The sequence below is a fragment of the Miniopterus natalensis genome, chromosome 2, assembly GCF_054644295.1.
Source record: "Miniopterus natalensis isolate mMinNat1 chromosome 2, mMinNat1.hap1, whole genome shotgun sequence".
Lineage (NCBI taxonomy): Eukaryota > Metazoa > Chordata > Mammalia > Chiroptera > Miniopteridae > Miniopterus > Miniopterus natalensis.
Genome location: NC_142082.1, coordinates 11,099,720 through 11,117,867, shown reverse-complemented (window position 1 = coordinate 11,117,867; position 18,148 = coordinate 11,099,720). Strand labels below are relative to the sequence as shown.

The 18,148-nt window shown below is 37.2% G+C and overlaps 1 protein-coding gene across 1 annotated transcript; it reads right to left on the bottom strand.

Annotated features, from left to right (window-relative positions):
• Positions 1-634: 634 nt before the first annotated feature.
• Positions 635-18,137, bottom strand: CNOT7 (CCR4-NOT transcription complex subunit 7). Its single transcript, XM_016209036.2, has 7 exons — positions 17,958-18,137; positions 16,498-16,708; positions 14,131-14,324; positions 9,044-9,205; positions 6,252-6,396; positions 3,860-3,970; positions 635-2,283 (listed from the first exon to the last, which is right to left on the bottom strand). The coding sequence occupies exons 2-7, from the start codon at positions 16,612-16,614 to the stop codon at positions 2,155-2,157; spliced, it is 858 nt and encodes a 285-aa protein (XP_016064522.1). The 5' UTR covers positions 16,615-16,708; positions 17,958-18,137; the 3' UTR covers positions 635-2,154.
• Between the last annotated feature and the right edge of the window lie 11 nt (positions 18,138-18,148).

Here is an 18,148-nt window from a genome sequence, read left to right as displayed (position 1 = left end):
CAAAAACAGGCAGCAGGCTGGTTTGGGCCTGCAGACCATAGTTTGCTGACATTGCTCTAGTGAATTAAACAGAATATAGTGAGTCCAGAATTAATGGCTCAGGAACACTAAATATGTATCAGCTAAATGTCTCTCATCCAAAAGCTAGACTTAGTAAAAGCCACAATGTTCCTCTTATAGAAATTATAAAATATTATATTACTTGAGACAGAAACCAATATTGATACAAACTATAAACTTCAGCAACTATGTGGCTATTCAAAAGGCAATCTTCATAACTCCTGTGTTTTTTTCTTGAGGAGGAGAAGATAGAAATAAAAAGAAACCAATTAGATACCTGCTATATTGGATCAGCTTTAAAAAGAAGCTACAGTAAGTTATACCAAGTGCATCTGCTTTGTAAATCTTCAAGAATAAATGCATTTCTGGAGAGATAGAAAACAATTCTTAAAATCTAGTAAAGGAATTAATAGAGAATAATAAATCAACACTGTTGAAATGCAGAAGGCTTAGACTGATTTTTCAATAATTAGCTAGTTATTGACGTTACCGAGTTCTGTTCAGCTGCCCAAAATAAAAATAAAAAATCCCCCAAATAAGTATTTTCAAAACAAAATTACCAGTCATCAACATATATAAGAAAACATTTCTGAAGCCTTTATTTACAAAAGCTTTAAAAACAAATAATAGACTTTATTTTGTAAATAATGTTTTGTTTAAAAAGGACCACCCAGTTACAAGCACTGTAGTATCATGAATAAAGAAATGTACAAGGAAAACAAACGATGTGGCTGACATCTGGAGATCTGCTCATACTACTGACTGAAGTGTAGATAACATATCCTAACTTGTAGTCCATCATTTCTGAATAGAGCTAATGATTACCCAAATGTCTTCCTGCACATGCTCTGGTCTAGTCACATATTCTGCATGGCTAAATATTTCACAGTCTCTTTTGTCAATATATATAAAATAGATTGCAAAGATATACACACAAAAAATAAACAAACATTACACTCCTCGGGTAATTTTATTAGCTACATATTAGCTCTATGTGTATATATACACACACACACACAGCTAACATATCTATATATTTTTGTATTTTGTTGTGCACCAAATCTCTCCATTCTTTATCTTTGTAACAACTATGAAAGCATAATTTTTTGTCTTCTAATTTAATCTGGTACAAAATATACCTAAAGATTTGCTATCTTTGGACTTTAATGAAATTGATTTGTGGAATCAACAAATCAAGAGCTCATAAGTATGGCTACAGAATTATAAAAAAATTAAAACAAGGTGAACAGTGATGGAATAAAGAGCAGATCAAGGGAAGTGTGCCATCATAAAGTAACTGCAGCGTCAACATCTTTGAGACCAGTTTCCTGGCAGACAACAAAAGTCCAATCATAAATAAGGGATTTTTTCCTGAAGGTTGTAAAGCTGGTTTGAAAAGTTCTTCAGTCACAGAGCAGCCTACACACGCCAATCAGAAACTGACAGACATCAGACGTGCTGGAAGATTGAACACTAGTAGTGAAACAGCAGTTAGTAAGCTCCTCAGCAGCTTTTGTCTGTTATTTTTTTGTCATCTTGCTGAATCAACCATTTGCACAATGCATGTGCAATATTCCACGGGTGAAAAACAAGGAAATACTTTACAAGGTTGGCAGATGGTCATTTTTCCAGCTAAGAGCAAGAAAACCCAAATTTTCTGATAAAACAGAAGATCTGAGTCAGAATCACTCTCTAAAGTGCAAAATTGATGGTCCACAATCTCAAATAGCTAAAACTCCTGCAGGATGGAAGGGAGACATGAAACAGGGAAATAAATTACAGTCAGTGCTAGTTAATTTAGGAAAGGGGAAACACAAGCCAAGGTCAAGTCGGTCAAGTTTATATGGTGCAGCTTTCCCACTCTCTGTCACACGCCTGGTAACAAGCATATTCAGTTAAGGCCAATTTAACCTAAATGCTTTTCTATTTAAGCTGAGACAGGAATGGTCATACCTAGTTCTAAAGGACAGAAAATAAAAAGGGCCATGAAAGAAAAAAAAGTACTATTGTTCAAAGGATTCGACCAGAGATAAAACCTATATACAAGCATGGGTGCAGTTCAAATAAAATAAAAAATAAAAGGGCTATTTCATGTCATGACTGCTTGTTGGCTTCCTCTTCATATGCATTCCCTGTGCCATTCTGTACATAGGATGAACCAGAGCCAAGGCCATACAAATGACCACAATATTTGGCATCATCAATATGATCTTCAAAGAACATCTAAAAAGGAATTTTGGAAAAAACAAAAAAAAGATCATTTTAACCAAAAGGTACCACTGGTAATTTATATTTCAGCAATGTAAGTACTGACTGTTCATTAACTATAATGACAGCTCTTTCCTATAGTGCTCCTTTGAGGCCACACATTTAAATCAATGAATAAGACAGGTTTTCAAAGTACAGAGCTCAAAAGAAACCAAGGAAAACAACTACCAAACAAATGCCTTTCCTTTTACCATTTAGACCATTTTTACAAGAATTTGTAATCACGGGAAAATGGCAGACATTTGTATTCCATTTAACAGTATTCAGTGATAAGAATGAATGAAAATAGCCAATAGTGAGGGAGGTGGGAGTTAAGATAAGTAACTACGTGCAAGGCTGAGTTGGCTAAAAACAAAGCCTAAACATGTTCTGGAGAGTAAAATCTGAACATTCACACTCGGTGACCATCCTTGAAGCCAAGAAAAATAAATTAGTAGAGAATCCACCATAAATTGAACCATTAAACTATTTTTAAAATGCAAAGCTGAAAATCCAAAAGGTTGTTTTAATTCTCTAACGTAGCACTGGAAAGACGCAAAGTACTTTCATGAGAATAGTCCAAACCACTTGGCAAAAAAAGTCCACTACTACTTGGCAAAATGGCTACTATGCTATTAATACATTTCTATAAAAAGTTATAAATTTCCAAAAGACCTCTTAGTTGATTCTTTAATGTCTAGAAGACACACTCAAAAGAATTTTAACATAAACATTCTACAAAAAGGAAAGCTTTTTTGTAAGCAAAAAAATCCATTCTATTTTGTTTTGGCACAGATAACTTTTCTTCTTTGCATTTTACCTATGGCAAGGTGCACCTGTATGTATCACTTAACCTACAGTAGACTCAGTTCATTACATTTTGCTCTTCCACACCTAAGTTCTTTATCTCTTGGTCTTTTACTACTTAAGGAGGATCTGTTCAATATAATTTTTGATTCAATTACTATTTCAGATTTTATTTAACTCCTTTGGATTTCAAAAACTTCTGGGTAAGACTCAATCTTCTAAAAAGCACAAGTCCTCCTCTATGAATCCTCCGAGTACTAGAGAACAGAATAATCAAACCTTAAGCGCTTGACTATGGTTTTTACCGGAAGTTTAATGCCTAAGATTAAGACAATGCCAGAAGAAACAACATGTGAATGGACCCTTGACTTGGCAGCAGTGGCACTGATGTGGGCTACAGAGAGAACTCGAGTTCTCCCACTAGTAATGTACATGGCCGTGGATAAAAGGTACTAGCCTCTGGCCTCAGTTTTCTTACTTAAGAAATAATATGGTTGGACCTACATGATTTCTAAGGTAGTTTAAGTTTTTTAGTCTCCAAAGAACTTAATTCTCATTTCCTACTCAACTACATTTCAAGATGACTTATTTTTAATTACTTTCATTCAAGTGTGGTAGTTATGACTTACATGGTACCTCTAATTATATCTTCACTTGCTAAGTACTTATTGCCCCAAAACTTTGCCATACAATTTTTAATGTTCTTAACCTAACAAACTGAGAAAAGGCACTGATGTCTTCATACTTCTCTCATTTTGAAAAAGGCCATTCCTGTGAGCAATGAATCAGATCCTGCCTGATGCTGTGGTCCTATCCGTTCCAGCTCTAACTGTTCAGCAACTTCCTGTAAACCACCCTAAAAGACAGAAAAAAATGCCAGTCAAAAGTGAAAAACACTGCAATGCCTGAATCCACAAATTATATAACTTACACAATGACCAAAATAGAAATAAACTTCAGAACAGACAGATGGACCTTATGAGGACTGGAAAACACCAGACAATGTGAATCATTAATATATTTGTTGAATGTGTGTGAAGTTTATAATTTAACAAAAAATTAGATCTTAATTGGGCAAATTTATCTTTATCATATGCTTTAAGGCATGTAACAGGCAGACAACTCTTCTAAAGATGTGGGGAAAGCAGATCCTATACAAGGTAACAGGTATCCAGGGTAACATCATCGAGTACGTGCACAGTCAATCCGTCCACTGAACAAGTATTACAAAAGCAATTGTAGGTACTTTCAAATTTTCTTAAGCTTCTGAGTAATCTATGTATAAATAGTTTCATCTAAATGATTTGTACAAAACAATACTATTATGACTAATCAAATCTTAAGTATCTATCATTTTTGCTGGTTAAAAAGAAGAGTATGTTTTTATAATACAACTCCTTAGAAGAGTCTGCTAAAAACCTGCCTCTGTTAATAATGCTAGGATTTCAAAGAAAGATGAGAGTGAAAGGAAGAGAAAGAATAAGAGAAAGAAAGAAGAAAGGGACAGTAGTGAGGGAGGGAAGCGTAACAGTAGGGTGAAAGTGGGAGGAGAGAATGTAAAGAAAGGAAAGCAAGATCAGGAAAAACAACAAAACACAAACAAAGAAATTTCTCTTATTGTTAAGGCCTCTAGCAACCAGCCCTTCTGTTTATCAGTCTGAAAGAGTGTTAGGACAGCAGCTGCTTCTGAGCTAAAAATAGCATGAAGATTAGGTATCATTAGCAGCTGCGCAGGAGAGCAACAGAATAGGGTCATTTGGTGGGTGGACTATAGGTCAAAAAGCACCATTGTCATGAATCTGAATTTAACACACAGGTCACTCGGTGTATTCAGAGTATCTGATATACTTAGAAATTTTCCAGTAACATATGAGCAATAATTTGGTCCGGTTTTCAAAAACTGTCATTGTACAGATACCAATTTTAAAAAGCATTTCCAAAACCACATTAAAACATTCTCAGCACGTAATACTTTCAGGGTGTGGACTGCGTTTCTAGAGGAGTAAAGATATTCTACTGCAAGTTCACTTGCGTTGCACAGTTAGAAGTCTCAAATTGCACCGAATTCCACTGCTCGTAGGTGCTACAAACATGAAATAATCTTCCTTAAAAATTTCCCTGGTTATGTGCCATATCCTATAATGAGGCAAGCTGACTTTGGCCAAGACTGCTACTCTTACGAATTTTCAGTTCATCTGTCAAAGCAAAGTTTCCCATTTAATTCCTAAAATATTACTTTCTGTGTAAAAGTATTGCTCATAAAGTTTTTGCCATCTCCTAAAAGTATAACATAATTGCACTTCTAAAATCCTTGTGAGGAGAAAATTTGATCAAACTTGATGTAGGTTCTCTGAAGCAACCACTTTACCTAAATGGCTTTTTATTTATTTACGGCTTAAATACAAATACACCTGAAACAATAAAACACTGTATTCCTGAGGAGACTGAAAGATCATAGGTGAATTCATTCTCAAATTAAAGGAACACTTTACCTTATTAAAAAAATGTTCCTTTTGAAAAAATGTTCAAAAGTAACAAATTATTACACATATTAAGCTGTGTCAGAATGTAAGATACTGTCTGGATAGGATATTTATTTACTATAGCACTTACTACTAACAAGTCGACATCTGTGGGCCAGGAAAACAAAACAGAACAAAACCCTCTGAGCTATGTAATTTAATCCCTGGAACATGATCCCATGACTAGACCCACAAGATAATCTCTAGCCAAGACCAGCTGAAGGAGAAACTTTTGCACACTACTGACTCCATCTGCACACTGCTGGCCCCTGGATTCTGTCTTAAGTAGATGCTGGGAGAGTGAGAACTTGCCCTTCTGTGCATGAGAGCCTCAGTTTCTGGGCTGGTTTATGATTTTCAATCTGGCAAGCAATGACAAAAATTTGACTCTTGGCTTGAATTTTACTGAAAACATATTCTGCCAGTATATATGAAAGCTTTGCAAAAGGATTTCCTATAAAGCGTTATTTATGCAAGAAAAAGAATCAAATGAAAAGATAATATAACTGCACTTAATATAAAACTAAAAAACATCATCCCAGTTTGGGACCTTATATGTTGGTCACTGGGTCGGAATGGTGTGCTGATTACAGATAAAGCCATGTGAAGCCTTACTTTGAGATTTTTGCAGCTCTTCATGAGGTACTTCACATCATAAATGACAGGAAAAAACAATCGAAGAATCTCAAAGAAGTCAAGTTCTTCTTCAGGCAAGTTAGAATTGGTCAGGATTTTGATTAAGTAGCCAAAGTCATAACCACTACAAAAGGGTAAAAGAACACAGAAGAGGGACGTAAATACCATAGAGATGAAGAACCTTTTCTGTTACAAATTTTAAGTGAGTCACACTGTAGACAAAAAAGGAAATCTATATATATATATAAAAAAAAAGTGCACAAAACCCAGAAAATAACATGTTCACAATTATAATGGGAAAATGTCATCACCTTACACAGACTTTGTCACTTCATCACTCAGATATCAATATGCAGATCTCTACTACCATCTCAAGCCTGTAGTCACTACACTACTGTTTTGCTGATCCTTGAATCGAGAACTCTTCAAGGAGTGTCAACTGTCCACAGTAGATGTCTAAAAATTTAAGTACTATGGAAACGAAGACATAAAGACGAATGGAAAGTTGACCAAAATGTGAAAAGGTATCAAGAGAACTGGCATTCAGAAGGCAAAAATAATGCACATCTTCCCATCTTTTACATAAAGAGGTCACATAATTCAAAAACCCAGAGTTAATTCCCTACCAAAGTATATTCACTTCCTACAAGTGACTATTAATAAGTGCTCTCTTCCCTCAAAATTCTTTCTGCTTCTGTCTCCTGAGGGCTCCCCAGGAGACCCTAACGGGAAGACTGCACATGAAAAAGTGAAGGCAGCAAAGGCTGAGGACCACTTGCAGATGCCCTCCCTGAAGAGCCCAGCTCCCACAGATTTGTTACACAAGTTTTCTTGTACTATCCTTTAAGATGCATATACTGTTTTCTCCACTAGGTTAAAGGGCAGGAATCACATTTAAAAAAATACCTTTTCTTTATTGCACATGGTTGGAACTCAACATTTGATGAGAGATATTAACATATCTTTTGGGGAGGATACAAAATAAAATTTATATTTAATATTCAGAACTTTACTTCTAATCTAAAAAGTAAAAATAAAAGCTTTACCATTGAAGACCACTTATAAATATTAAGGTATGAAAAATAAACAGTAGAAACCTTTAAATTCCTGGTAGTTGGCAAGGAAGTACTCTGCTATCTACTAAAACATAAGTCAATACAGCACTTGCTTATTACTACTAGTAAAAGTAAGATTATATTAGAGTTTAGGATTTATAAATTTCTTAAATTAGTCCATCTTCTAGAAATCAATTACATTATACAATAAATCTTAACATATCTTGACAAGTATTCAAATACATCAGAGTCTAATCTAGACTCTAAACTCTAAGACAACATGAACCCTTTCTGTTTTTGTTCATCTTAATATTCCCAGTGCCTAGTACATAGTATTTGCTCAGAGTATTTTTTGAATGAAAGACCTTCCTATATACAGTAAAAGGACAGGCCAATTCTTTCCCATTCTTTTGTATCATTCTAACCAGGAAAGTAAAAAAACAAAACAAAAAAAACAAACAAAACTCAAACATTCCTCAAATTAACAGACTGAAGTCTTGTTTCCTACAGTATGGGCTCAAGTGGGGGAAAACAGAGAGAAAACATGACAGGTAGTATGTTCAGTATCTCCAGCTCAAAAATGACTGCTTAGTGCTGCACCAAAGTTTACCACATGTACAGTCCTTTACTGGAATCATTTCACAGGCCAGAGCTGGAAATGGTAAAGCAGGTGGGAGACTCTTATTTTTTTTAAAAAATGTATGAAGTGGACCGAGAATAAGAACATTAACACCTGTATAATACAATACTTTACAAAAAATAAAATGCCAAATAAAGTCATACCCAAGGCAACTTTTAGTCCCTGGGCTGCCAGTTTAATTTAATTTACTTAGGAAAACTTTCTCTTACCTGAAGTCTGTTTTTACAAATGAAACTAATTTCCTTTCTAGAAATCCTCTTCAACAATCTAGTTTTATTTTACAATAACGAAGAATTAAAAACTCCCACTTACTAAGAGTATACTAAGAAAACATTTCACTGGATGATTTAAATATGATCTTATTGATGATTAAAACAATTCTGCAAGATAGTTCTAACTGATGCCATCCTGATCACTATTTTTTTTTAAAAATTAAACTCGACCACACACCAACCCCTAGCATTTTGTGTTTTTTCTCCATAGCATTTATTACCACCTGAACTAACCACATAAAAATTTCATCATTTAGAAAAATTGTGTGCCTACTCCCACCAGAATGTAAACTCTATGAGGGCAAGGATTTTGGTCTGTTTTGTTTACATCTTAATTCCTAGAATATTATCACAGTGCAAGGCATGTGGTAGATAATAAGTAGTTTTAATAAATGAAACTCAGGTTAAGTAATGTTAAATAACCTTAGGTACCAGATTACAAATGGCATTGCTGGGCTTAAACCAAGGTCTATTTTTGCAGCCTGCACCCTTTCCACTATGCAATTCTGTCTCTCATAGGCTAAAATGTATCCCATGTTATAAAACCTTTAAGTACACCAGCATGAATCTCTTAAGAGTTAGGAGACTGCTATATGGCAGCCAATTCTTTACAGAACTAAGCCTGAGAGTGACCCAAGCCAAGTGTGAAGCTGCTAGAAAATGCTAACACATATGCCATTTTCTTTTTTTGTTTCTCTTCCCTTTTATTGTTTTTTTAAATTTAAGCACTTCACTCAAAACTGTTGGGAGTGTGAGGTTTTGTGTGGCAAAAACACATATGCCATTTTCAATGCAGTCTCTTACCTGTGAAATGATAACCATTTGACCCCTTCACAGAGGACCACTCCTGATGTCATAAGGAGTTCTGCAAAGTACTGGGTTTCAATTCCTTCCTCCTCATGCTTTTTAAACTGGATACCAGACGTTGTTAGTAGCTCTATAGAGTCTTGGGCATACATGTCCTCCCTGGCAGGAGAAGAAGAAACACAACACTCAAAAGAGCCACACTTCAAACTTTTTCTCGACTTACGCCTACAACTACAATGCCATAATCAAGAAAGAGGACAGGCTTGGGTCCAGTTGTTCCAATGTTTCACATATATGGAAAGAAAAATGCAATTTAAACATAGGTCATGATTTCAGAAAAGTGTGCACACATTAAATAATCACTCAAAACAGTCCAATGGTGAGATTTTAATCTTTACTATGAACTAGCTTTGGAAAGTTAAATAAATTTAACCGGGTTTGACAAGTCTTCTACTCACCGGGGACTAGCACCACAAAGTAACAGACATGTTCTTTCAGGGGCTTTCAGACTCAGTAGCCATTGCAATGCTGCCAGATGCAGCTGCAGCCACGGGGCCGAGGGCCTATGCTCATCTACTTGCTCTCAGCAGCACCAGAGAGGAGAAGGGTGGGAAACATCTGTTGTGGCTGGTTAGACGACATCAGTATTGAAGAAAAAGGAGATGCCTCCTCTCCCTAATAATCGCCTTGCAAATGGTCCCAATAGCAGGAAACTGATTAAAATGAAGAACTCTGCTATAACAGCAATCACTTCTTCTGACAATCTTCGTCCCAGAAGATTACCTTCCAAAAATCAAGTCAGGAAATCTAAATATAAACCAGTCACTCAGGACTTTACTCAAGCCCAAAGAAAGCCATCTCTACTTTCTAAGTACACGCAGGTATCCAAAATATTAAATAAGTGATCAAAATGAACGTATATGTTTCTGAGAATAAATGAAAAGTATTTTGTACATTGGCCTTTAGATTCTTCTATTTACTTAAATTGTAAGAATACCGCTTTCCATCATTTAGCAAAAGACAATCCCACTAAAAGCTTAAAAAAAACTAATTATACCAAAATAAACATCACACTTGAGCCAAAATATATCCTCATGGTTGTCTCTGGAAATGAATCTGCTTCCAAATGTCTTTGAAAAATAAAACTAGTCACTGAAATATTTAAAAATGGGAAAACCACAACAATCACTCAAAATTTCCCCTGGAAAACTTCAGAAAGATATCTGAATAAACCCAATACACGTTTTTTCATTCAACAACAGATATTATTGGCCTTATTATACTAAAAGTATATATCTTAAACAACTAGAACCTCACTCACCAGGCCTGCTGCTCACACAGGGAGGCATGTTTAGCAACTATAACCAACCAAGGCCTACTAGATTCTTTCTCCAGGCTCACATTATTCTGGGCCATATGCTTACTTTTAAAAGTTCATTGTCTCTCCATTTCTCTCAGAATGTAAGCCTCAAGAGGGCAATCATTTTTGTCTTGTTTCATTCAATGTTTTATTATCAGATAAAAAAATATGTGAAGTGGAACAGTGAGTGTTGCATTCACTGTTCAGTCAGTACTTCCCAAACTTGCCCAATGACGATAATCACCCAGAGAGCTTACCAAAAATACAGACTCCCAGGTTCCATACCTAGACCTACTGAATCCCAATCCTCAGGAGAGAGACTGGATGACTACCTCAGGTAATTTATGTCAAGTAAGTTGGTAAACAAAAATAAGAATATAATTTTTTTCCCCCTGCATAGTTCACATAGCTCAATTCAGATAAGTTAATGACGGTCATCTAAATTTCACTGACTAAAGATTTTATCACTTGGAATGAATTCCATGCTTTATAATACCCATGTAAAGAGAAAGCTGGGAACCCCATTTAGGTAAGCTAACTAAATCTCCAAATAGGATAAAAAAAAAAAATGCGTGGGGTAAGGGAAACTCCATAATCACTATGACTTGATTCTCTAAATCAATAGAATGTCCCTTTTCCATGGTGTCCATTTCAAGTTCTGAAATCATTCCAACCTGCCTTCCCCCCTCTCAAAAATCCTAGCAAATTTAGAAAAATATTAAATTATACTAATCTCAAAGTAAAATACTGTTTATATATTAGAATTGCTGTAGGTGCAAAAGCTGTCTTACTGATTAGATCTGTTCAGAATAGCAACATACCGTAATGTGATCACTCCTAACACCAATCAACTACTGAAGTTGATGGTCACAAAATTCCCAGTTCTGACAACTGAACAGAAATGAAAGCCATGTACAAAGCTCTAAAAAAGGTTTTCTAAAAAAGCAGATACAAGGCTGTCCATCTTCAGTAATATCTTAAAGTCAGAAACTAACTCAACTAGGTATGCTAAATTCAGTAAATGTTTTGAAATTGCCTCTACCAGCAAATACAAACTTAACCTACTGCACAAATGCACATTTTTAAACATGCAGATTAGAGATTTTACAAACACCTTCCATTTCAATACACTCCTGGCTCAGCACACATTTAAAAATGCAAACTCCTGCCCAGCTGGGCATGGCTCAGCGGTTGAACATTGACCTAGGATCCAGGAGATCTAGGTTCGATTCCCAGTCAGGGCACATGCCCAGGTTGCAAGCTCGATCCTCAGTGGGGGGTGTGCAGGAGACAGCTGATCAATGACTCATCACTGATGTTTCAACTCTCTCCCTCTCCCTTTCTCTCTCTGAAATCAATAAAGATATATTTTAAAAAAAAAAAAAATTTGCAAACTCCTATATATTTCAATTGATGCTGAAAATCATAAGAGGCAAGTGGACTATAGATTGTCACAAATACAGATTACTAAACATAGTATTTAATGAACTCAAACTGGTAAGAACACAAAGATGCCCCCCAAATCTGCAAAGGCTGTGAACGATAACATAAACAGCCAGCAACTCCGTAACTGACAACTGTTCTTCAACCTTCAAGTGCCTGTGCATTACCAGTAACAAATAAAAGCCACCTTTTCTGTTTCCCTTTGTTTCTGTTTCCCTTCTACTTATGGCACTCTCTCCTTTGCACTTGCATTTTCCTTAAATGAAGTCTTCCTTTTTTGTTACCACTGAAGCCATGGGCCCCTGTAATCTCTACTACACTGTACAAATGATTCTCTTAAATAGCAAGAATTACTGTCATTATCAAATTGATGCCTCTTTATAAAAAATTCATTCTAATCTCTTTTGACTTGTTAGTGTAATTCTGTCCATGGCTTTCTTTTTTTCACAGCTCATCAATATCCCACTTCAACTTTCATGTATATATCAACTCCAAATTCAGTCTGGAGAGAATTCTTGTATGTCGATCAGTACCTAACAATTCTCATTCTTGGACTTTAGTTATAGGCAGCAGACAGAAGAGTTATGGGTACACTAGTTAAAATGACCACAACCAACTGTCCTCAATTCAATATCCCTGGTGCCTAGCACAGCTGCTGACACATTCATTCTAGACACAAAATAAAGAGGGAATTTTCACATTTCTTCAAAATATCCAAGATTCTGTTCACAGGGCTCTGTTTCCACATTAGATAGCACTGGTTTTATTGTCCAACTGACTTTTCTACTTAAATAATATTTTTCACTATACCCTTCTCCTTCAACATCTCTAAGACATTAACATTAGTAGAAATGGAGGCAAAATTTGGCATAGCAAATGTACAGTAGCCCTCTCTGTATAAGAAAAATGCCTTTCAGAAACTGTAATAACAAAGCAGTTATATCAGAACAAAGATGTTTCTAGTTAAGGAAAAAGTCTTTTTTACCAAAACTGAGACACTGATGGGTCACCTTCTAACTCGTGCGCTGAGATCACAACAGTATCTTAAAGACAACGTTCTAATAATGTCCAGTTTAGGAAAAAAGTAACATGGAACGAATGAAATGGTAAAGAAATGATTTTAAAGGAGTTCCTTTGGGACAAGGGTACAAAGGCATTTTCCATGTTTCGGAACTACAAGATGTACAGAAGGCTATTTTCAGTTTGAATAGAGACAAGTATTTCTGTACCCTTTACAAGGTTCCGGAGGGTACATTTAAATCCAAGAGAGTCAAACAGGGAGTCAGGCTAAACACAATCAATTACAAGCCTGACTATTGCAACACTGACAACACTGCGCTCTAAAATTGTCAGCCCTGCTTCTCCTTAAATCTTATATGCTAAGTTTCACATTCTCTAGAGAATGGGAGGTTCATACACTGGCACTACCATGAATTGCCCCATGTATTCTTTTACTATTTTTCAAATCAGATGTTACACTGTATTATACAAGTACAGGCTATGGAACAGGACATTGCAATACTGTACTGGAACATACTTTGAATGTATGAAACATTTCTCCAACTTACAGTCAGTTTGTAAACAATCTGCTCTTGGCCCAAACAATGTGAGTTTCCATGAGCCATCAAGACTCCTCCTACCAGTGACAGAGACGGAACCTGGGTTTCTACCCATGGCTTGAGTTAGTATTCAGATTCTGGAGACAGTCTGCCAGATTCTGAACTGTTTCTGAAAGAAACGCCAGGTTAAAGGACACTATTACTTCTCCTATATGTAAGTTATAAGAGGTTTTGTGGGCTGACCTGGGAATACAACCATTACATAACATTGATTTGACAGGAAAATGCACCCAAGTTTCCAAGAAATATCTTACCACCCTTGACATACAATCTACTCATAAACTGGAATATGACTGTAATAAAAATCTCTTCACAAGGAGCACAACTATTACAACAAAGACGTATATATTTCAAATTGATGACAGTCTGAAAGTGAAACTAATGTTCTAATTATTTTTTTCTATTAAGAAGTATTTTCAATACACAAAGTTTTCCAAATTTCAAAAAATTGGCAGTCATACTTTTCACATAACATTTCTAAAAATTTTTTTAGTCCTATAATATATAAACAAATCTAACCTTTGAAATTTTAGGTTTTAATTATTTCCAGGATAACTATGCCATATTCACTTAGAATTTCATTTACTATCCTTGAGGAAAATCAATTCCAAAAATCAAACTGAAAAAAAAAAAAGTTCAGGTTATATTTACTTCCCACTTACGTCAAATTAAATTTAAAATTAAACTGCCAAGTTGAAGTTCCTGGAGGGTATTCTCCTTGCTCATTCATAAATGTCAGTCCTAGCTGAATTATCTTTAACAAGTCTACATTACACCGCAATAGTTGGTACTGATAGTCAGCATTGCTCCTGAATTCTCCAATAGGTCTTGCAACCACACCTGGAAACTCGGTGTCCTGTAAAATAGTTTAAAAATTCATTATTTACTAAAAACCACAGTCCACAAATTCATAGAATAAATAAGCAATTTTTGGTGCAAATCAAAGAATCCTGTTATAGATGACATTATACACACTCGTATTCCATTACAAAGTACCTTTTAACAAAAAAGAGCATTACTTTTGGAACCATAAAAATGAAACTCTATAACCTTAATAAGTTTTCCTCACTTTAAATATCACGTCAGTAAAACATTACTTATCTATAGTATGATAAATGCAACCAAGTACTCTATTCCTAAGGAAGGTGAAAAAAAATCATAAACTGATGTTTCTCAAGAGGTATGTGAAACTATGTTATTCCAATGTTAAAATCAATTGAGAACTGGAAAAAGTAGAAAATGCATCATACTTTCCAATCGCTTTTCTCAGGCAAGGTTTATTTAAACATGAAACCCTCCTACTTTCTTGAGCTAAAGCAGCACTCTCTCTATACTCCAGAGAAAGCATGTCATCAAAAATTGCATGCCACTACACACTCATGTAGGATGTTATCTCGTCTCTAACGCTGTCACTCCTTATCACCTGAGAAATAAATGACCACCAGTAATTTCAATTGGATAAAAAAACTTCAATTCTATAAGTACACCTTTTTAAAATAGAACATTATCTACATATACTCAAATACTCATATTTTAACCAATCAACTTCCTCCCCATAGAAGTGTATTTATTTGTATTAAAAAATACTGAGAAAATGACACATCAGTTTAGTATTAAAATTCAAATTAGGAAGCCAAGAACAAAATTTAAATAGCAAGTCATTATAAAAAGTCAAGAAATGACAACTTCTCTAAATTCATCCAACTCAATACCTTTACTGGATGTGCTGTGCTACGCTAGGTGTTAGAGGACCAAGGACTGTCAGGCACTACCCCTTGCTTCACAAAGCTAATTATTTGGCCCAGCCGGATGTGGCTCAGCGGTTGAGCATTGACCTAGGATCCAGGTGACCGGGGTTTGATTCCCAGTCAGGGCACATGCCCGGGTTGCGGGCTGGATCCCCAGTCGGGGGCGTGCAGGAGGCAGCTGATCAATGACTCTCTCATCATTGATGTTTCTATCTCACTCCCTCTCCTTTCCTCTCTTTGAAATCAATAAAGATATATATTTTTAAAAAAAGCTAATTATCTGGAAAACCGGAGAGTAGCTAGCTGTAACAGATGTACAGGAAAGAGCAGCAGAGAAGCAAGATAATTAAGACAGCCGAGGCAGGCTAGGTAGCATATGCAAAAGCAGAGATGCTTAACAGCACAGTGTGTTAGTTTTTAAAAGAATTAAAAACAAAACCGCAGATCAACCATGTTTCACTGGGAGATCTGATTTTTGTTTGAGAAAGACATCCAGGAGCCCATCCCGTATTATCTGCCTCAGTACTGCCAGGGGCTGACCTGGCACTTATTGCTAGGTCCTAATGTTCTTCCGTTGAATATAAACAACTTCACACTTAATTATCAGACCAGGCCACTCCGTAAGCATGACTAAACACAGACAAAGACACACTGTCCAAACCATGAAAATGACCAAACATCCTTCTATCTTGGTTAATGACTGACTGTTGCTTCTTTACAGCTTTGGACTTACTCTAGTCTTCTTTCACTCTAGTTAAGACTTATTGCCCTGGCTGGGTAGCTCAGTTGGTTAGGGTCGTCCAGCTATGCCAAGGCTGCAGGTTCAATCTCCGGTCAGAGCACATACAAGCAGCAACAAATGAATGCATAAATAAGTGGAACAACAAATCCATGTTTCTCTCTCTCCCCACCTCCCTCCTTTACTTTTTCTCTCTCTAAAAATCAATTAAAAAAAAAAAGACTTTATTAAGGTACCCTATCATAGAATTACCCCAGCTTCCCACAAAGCTCTGCTTCCTTAATCCCTACCTAAAACCAACTGATACAAGTCTCCTCCAATGGTATGCATTTTCCCTCACTCCAATAATAAACCCAATTTGTCACATTGCTGGTATGTTTCCGCTGCTCTTCGGTTGGAGGACACTGACAACACTTTCTTTTCATAGTTAAATTAATCCCTAAAAAAAAAAAAATCAACCAGAATGGTTGAATTCAAGACTTTTAAAATCTCTCTTCCCCTTTTATAAGAAGCAGTTTAAGGATATTTGATCATAGGCATACCATAGCAACATAATTATATTTTCGAATAACTTGACGAATTTTCTTCATCTCTTCATCCAGGTTGCAAGCCCAAACTTCACAAATTCTTTGGCTATGATCTACCGTTGCTGCTGGCATAGTGAGGGCACAAGAAGTCTAACTGCCAAGCATCAAAATGTTACACTTGATTGAAGATCTGTTTCATAAGATACTTTATCCTTTATTTGTGTACCTGTCAAAATAACACAGGTTTCCTAGTTCTAATATCAGTTATGTAAAAACTGTGTGTTTTATGTGTACATACTAATAATTTCTCACTAACTAAAGACTGTTCTGAATTTAACTCACTCTGACCAAAAATTGATAAAGATACCCATGTTCGGACAAAAATGAAAAGTGAAATACTGACATGCGAGAAGATCACCTTACGAGGACAGAAGTAACATCTGCTTTTATTCATAATTAACAGAACACTCAAAATCTGATTTGATTACAAAATCTCCTTTTACTGGCCTTTATTCAAGCCAGATTGGAGGGGACAAAAGTAAACCTCCCTTAAAAAAAAAAAAAAAAAAAAGTTCTTTCTGAGAAATAACAGACAGAGAGCTTGTCTGAATGTCCTTAACTGCAGGAGGAAGAAAGAAAGGCATTTCAAAAGCATTTCTTTTTAATTTCCTAAAAATCAGAGCACTTTTCACTGGTTACCAAACACACACTTCACGTTTCTGGCCCATAGACACTGTGTTCATGGTATATGACGATAACAGGACAGATTTTGATTCTTGAACACGGTAAGGCTTCTTCAATTTTCCACAGTTTGGAAAAAAGCATAACAAAGATTTAAAAAAAAAAAAAAAAAAAAAAGGATCATGAACCTCCTCCCCCCCAAACTCTGCAGTCAGAAATATAAATGAATGCTTGAAGAACAGAAACCAAAGATCCAGGGGACCCTTCTTTACAGGCCCCCCATCGGCCACACACGCTCTGGGAAGACCCTGCGGCTCAGCATCTGCTCTCCTCCGCCTCTCGCTCCGCTCGCGTCCCGGGGGCGACGCGGCACCAGAGCCCCCACCTCCGAACTGCAGGCTCCCGAAGGCAGGAGAGGGCAGGACGGAAGCATTCACGTCCCAGATAACTCTCTCCCCTGGCGGAGCGCCCGCGCGAAGGCGCAGATAACCAGTCACTGGAGCCAGATTGACTCCGCAGCCCCGCGGCGCGAGGGACTCGGAGCTGCCGGGGGTCCGTCCCACCGCCTCCAAGCCCCAGGTACAAAGCCTCGGCGTCATCACTGCGCGCCAGCCCCCGGCCAAACCCCCCTCCCCAGTCGCTCTGCCTCCCCTCAGCCCGCCGCCCATCCTTCCTCCGCCCGCCGCGCTCCAGCTGGCGCCATCGCGCACCCTCTCAGGTTCGCCGTCCCCACCCCCTTTCTACTTCCCCAGCCCGCCCCTCCCCGCGGAGTCGGCCGCAGCCCCCAGATCTACTTGTGTCACTGAGCTCGCGCTTCTCCTCCTCCTCCTCGCCATAGAGACAGCACCCAGCAGCGGCGGCGGCGGTGGCGGTGGCGGCGGCGGCAGCGGATGCCCCATAGACACCTCTCGCCCAGCGAGGGGGGAAGGGGAGCCGGAGCTGCGCCGCGCCGAGCTGCACCGTCGCTCTCGTACGTCCTGGCGCG

Bases quoted from the DNA above. Each gene is read 5' to 3' on its own strand.
- CNOT7 (XM_016209036.2), bottom strand. From the start codon at position 16,614: ATGCCAGCAGCAACGGTAGATCATAGCCAAAGAATTTGTGAAGTTTGG. The intron at 9,206-14,130 runs GTAAGTGGGAAG...TTCTCCTGCCAG, and splicing joins AATTTTAAATTTAATTTGAC to GGAGGACATGTATGCCCAAG. The intron at 6,397-9,043 runs GTAAGAGACTGC...ACCCTTTTGTAG, and splicing joins AAATGGTTATCATTTCACAG to TGGTTATGACTTTGGCTACT.